The sequence below is a fragment of the Pelodiscus sinensis genome, chromosome 19 (genome assembly GCF_052426305.1).
Source record: "Pelodiscus sinensis isolate ZL-2025 chromosome 19, ASM5242630v1, whole genome shotgun sequence".
Taxonomy (NCBI): domain Eukaryota; kingdom Metazoa; phylum Chordata; order Testudines; family Trionychidae; genus Pelodiscus; species Pelodiscus sinensis.
Window position 1 is genome coordinate 34,307,056 of NC_143070.1, and position 4,538 is coordinate 34,311,593.

At 56.3% G+C, this 4,538-nt stretch overlaps 1 protein-coding gene across 1 annotated transcript; it reads right to left on the minus strand.

Moving 5' to 3' along the window:
* Positions 1 to 722: 722 nt before the first annotated feature.
* On the minus strand, positions 723 to 3,383 carry LOC106732010 (endonuclease domain-containing 1 protein-like). Its single transcript, XM_075913728.2, has 2 exons — positions 3,064 to 3,383; positions 723 to 1,853 (listed from the first exon to the last, which is right to left on the minus strand). The coding sequence occupies exons 1-2, from the start codon at positions 3,346 to 3,348 to the stop codon at positions 1,128 to 1,130; spliced, it is 1,011 nt and encodes a 336-aa protein (XP_075769843.1). The 5' UTR covers positions 3,349 to 3,383; the 3' UTR covers positions 723 to 1,127.
* Between the last annotated feature and the right edge of the window lie 1,155 nt (positions 3,384 to 4,538).

A 4,538-nucleotide genomic window follows, 5' to 3' on the forward strand; every position in this document is an offset into this window, starting at 1 on the left:
AGACACCTGCAGGGGAGGGACCAGCACCAGAGGAAAGCGGGTTCAGTTGGGGCCAAACACATCCCCCGTGGGTAGGAGGATGGTGGGAAAAGTTCTTAGAGGGGGTTACTTTTACTTGACCGTGAGAGCCAGGGGCTTAGGAACCAGAAGTCGGGGCTGTAGGTGAGGTGCCCTAATTTTGGTGCAGAAAATACACGCGGAGAGAAGGGAGTTCAAATGGCCGTCCTGAAAAGGGGCACACTTCCTTTTTTTTTTCTCAACAAAAATCCTTGGTGTTCCTCGGTCTTGAAAAGTTACAGAAACACTGTGCTAGACAATATTAACCTCCGCGGTCCGGAAAATTCGCTCGTTCGGAACCGGTCAGATCCCGAGGTTGCCGGACGAGGGAGGTTCTACCTGTGCTTGTGTATAAAAGTGCACACCCTCCCCCCCGGGAGTTGTCTTGGCCTGGCCTAGGGGGTATTGGTGGATTCTTGTTACTGTCCATCGCCTTCTCTGCCTACCTGTGGACCCCTGATCCGGGCAGCTGTGACGGCGCTTCTTTCACAACCAACCTGGCCTGGCACCTTGGATCCGCATCTGATTTTGTGGTGCTTAGGGGTCTCTCAGGGCAGCTGCTTGTGCAAGCCAGTGTGACACGCAGCATAATCACTATCGTCCTTGACCCTCCCCTTAACTCTGCCCTCCCGCACCCAGCCCATCCAAGCCAACACAGCAGCGGGTGCTCTTTGCCATCCGGCCTTTTTATTTGCCAGCTCTTTGTCAGCCAAGCGGACTTTTGCATCACGGAAGCAGGAAAAGGCTTACGACAAATTTTGACTCATCCCAACCCAAGACTATATGACTGCCAGCCCGGCAGCCCTTAACGCAGCATGAAAGCAGGCAAATTGTGTCCCCCCCCACCCTCAGTGCAGCGATACAGGGCCCAGAGAGGGCAGGATAGGGGGCGAATTGAAGACAAGATTTGAAGCGCAGCAGGTGTGAGAAGAGGGACATCGGACACGGACAAGCTCAGGCGGATACATCAGCCCCAGGTGCCATCAATTAAAAAGCTTCTCGGGATTTCTCTAGTGCTTCTTCCCCCTGATCACAAGCGAGCGCGGCTTCTCCTAAGCAGGGTGCTTCCGTCACTTGGTTCTGGGGCGCTTTCGTACTGATGGCCCTGGCGTCTGACAGGGGTCCTGGTCCGTGTCGGGAAGGTTGCTGCCCAATTTCTCGCTGATCGCCGCTGAAATGTCCTTTCCCCTCTGGCTGTCTTCATTGCAATCGTTAAAAATCGTGATGGCCTGATTGCCCCCATACAGCCTCTTTAACTCTGTGTTCAGATCCTTCACCGTCATGCCCTTCGGGATGCTGTTTGCCTCGTTCTCCCACAGGAAGGCGAAGGCGAATTTCTTGTTATTGTCGGCGTGATTACAGCAAACGGCCGTCCAGAAGTGGCTGGGCACCACCACCCTTGGAACTCTGTTATTATCCTTATTGGGGATTTTCTTCTGCTTGTCAGGCACCACGCCGGTCACGAGGAAGGCCTTCCCGTTTTCGTTATGGCACTTCTCTGTTAACTGTTTCTTGAGATTGCATTCCAGTTTGCGCCAGTGGACCCGGTTGAAGCGGGATTGCTGGGGGGCGGCGTTGGTGAGGGTGAAGGTGGCCAAACAGTCATCACCGCCCTGGAAGTCCCTTGGGTTCAGGTGTCCCCGGTCGTAGCCTGTTTTCTCGTAATCCTCATTGATGGCCTGGCGTTGCTTCAGTTTTTCTTTGACGTTTTGGTCTCCAGTCTTTTCTTTTATTTGTGCTTCTGTCATCATGTTTACCAAGGGCAAATTAGACTTCTGGTCTTTCAAATCAGACAGCTGGGAAGAGAGAAGGGAAGCGTCCTTTACATTCAATGTACAGTTGGTTTTTCCTGGCCAACACATTCCCATGCAGGTGTGTACCCTTGTGTTACTCATTTACTCTTCACTCCCCTTTATGAACTCGTGGGGGAAGGAGAACCGAGTTCCTACCCCCCCAAACATATCAGAAAACCCACCTGATTCACATCTTACCTCCATTCCTGAGCCTCATTTTGGCATGTGTTAAAATATCTCCCCGGGGTGTATAATGTCTTCACGACCTGCTTAAGAAACCTACTGAGCTCTGGCACGAATAGTGCAGAGACAAGGTGGGTGAAGAAATATCGTTTACTGGACTCAGATCTGTCCGCGAAAGAGATGAAACCTGAAGATGACCTGACGAAGAGCCCTGTGGAAGCTCGAAAATTTGTTTGCACCAACAGAAATTGGGTCCAATACAAGCGATGACCTCCCTCTGCTTTGTGGCCCAATTGGCCACCACCCCACTGCAGGAGACCTGCCTTCCAGGAGACAGCTCTCAAGAGGGGGAAAGAAAACGCAGGCTCACAGCCTTTCGTGTGGCAAGAGAGCGCCCGTGGATCCCTCATTCTGTGTTTACGGCCCTCGCTTCCCACAGTGTGGGAAAATCACTGGCTACAGTCGAGCTAAGTCAAGTTTGATGATATCGACGGGCCCCCGCGCTTCCCAGCAGAGCTGCGGGTTGAACCATTCACAGGAAGGAAAAGGCTCCGGTGATCGGTCGCCCGGTCCGGCTCTTCCCTCCCTGCCTGGGGCCATGGCCGAACCCCAGACTGTGTTTAAAACCCCTCGGACTCCAGGGCTGCCCAGCAAAGCTTTGTAACGGGACTCAAATGTGCCCGACACAAGGACGCCGGCCTGAGCATGCAGGGAGCCGGTGAGGGTTGCGCTGAGCCAGGCTGCTGTCCCACGCAGGGCAGGGGAGCTAACCCCCCACCCCGCTGCTCCAGGGGGCCACTGCCTGCTTGTCTGTGGGCCTAGCCCCCCACCTGAGCAGAGACACGTTGGTTGCTGCTGGGTAAGTCCTGGGGTCCTCAGACGCCCCCCACCTCTGCAGCAGGAAGCCCCAGGGCCCCACAGCTAGAAGATCAAAGGGTTCCCCAAGACACACACACCCCTCCCCCCCCCCGCCTCCAGAGCCACGGGGTCAAGGTGAGACCGGAGAGATTCAGGCAGGAGACAGACTGACCTGGGGCTCCACCATCCATGTGTTTGATTTTGGCTTTTCGCACTTCCTTGGATCCAGCGTGTACGCCGACCAGACCGGGATCCGGCTGCTCTTGTCATATAGGGTGGCGAAATGATATTTGTTTTTATATTTCTGGCAGATTTTGGCCATGTCTGCCGTGCCAAACCCTTGGGGCACCTTTTCTCCGTAGAAAAACTGCTTGCATGGACTGAAATCGCCGACCACTTCAGCCTGTGCCAGCCCGGCGCAGAGCGCGGCGAAGCCCAGCAGCACCAGCGGCTCCATGGCTCACAGTGTGTCAGAGCCGGTTCCTTTGTGGCTGCTGCTTATATCGGCCCTGGCAGGGCCAACTCCACCCACCATCCTGTGCTGAGTCATCCTTGGGCTCCCTGCCAGGGCCTTGCTAAGAACTGGACAGGGCCAGCCAGTCATGCGCCTGAGTAGCGAAAATGCAGGGACAAAGTTTCTGGACAAGGTCGAGGAGGGTCGCCTCTGTGTTCCCAGAAGGGGCAGGGCCATGGGGAGGAGGGGCGGGGTCTTGCATGGAAGGGGCGGGGTCCTGTGTGGAAGGGGCGGGGCTAAGGGCCAGTCCTCTCTCCATCCTCTTTGGATCCCCCTGCAGGAAGTTGCAGGCTGCTCTCGAATCCCCCCTCACTCTTCTCTTCTGCAGACTCAACAAACCCAAATCCCTCAGCCTCACCTCATTGATCATATGCTCCAGCCCCCGAATTGTGCCCTGCCCCCCTCCGACCCACTTCACCCCCAGCCCTTCCCACACCCAGATGGGAGCCAGGCTCTGGCCAAACCCCAGCCACACTCAACTTCCCACCGGTTGTGCACAAACTCGTGGGGAAGACGCATAGGCGTGCGCAGCACGCTTCACTAGCGTGTGCACCCAGGGAATTGTTTTTTAAAGGCGAAGATTTATTGAACACTCAGCCATAAAGGACATTGTTTTTATTCATCCAACAAACTAAAACTTAACTCAACTTACTCCTTTGTTCCCAGGACTGGAGGGTGTTCAAGCGACGTCGACACGGCCCCGCTCTTCCGGAACCCCGGAGCATCCCGAAATCACCGCCCCGGGTCTTCCCCGTCAGCCCGTGATCCTGGACTTGCCACCCTGCCGGCCCAGCTGCTTTGAGGGGCGTTTCGGAGCCCGGCAGATGATTTCAAAATCTAGCACCGGCCGGTGTCACTCACTTGGGGCCAGCCCCCAGGGAACCCCCCCCCCCAGGCAGCTGGCCCCCCGGCCTCAGGGGAGCAAGGAACAAGCCAGGGAAGTCGAGGCCTCTATTTCTGGAGGCCTGGCTGCTCAGCGCTGGGTGCGGGGGTGTTTCCAGCTACAGCCCCTCGGCCCCTCCCCGGCTTTCACCGCCGCTGCAAAGAAAGGGGAAGCGAGACTTGGGTGGAAATAGCCCCCAGAAAGCTTGCTGAGACAGCAGCCCTGCCCACCAGCCCCCCCGGCACAGGCT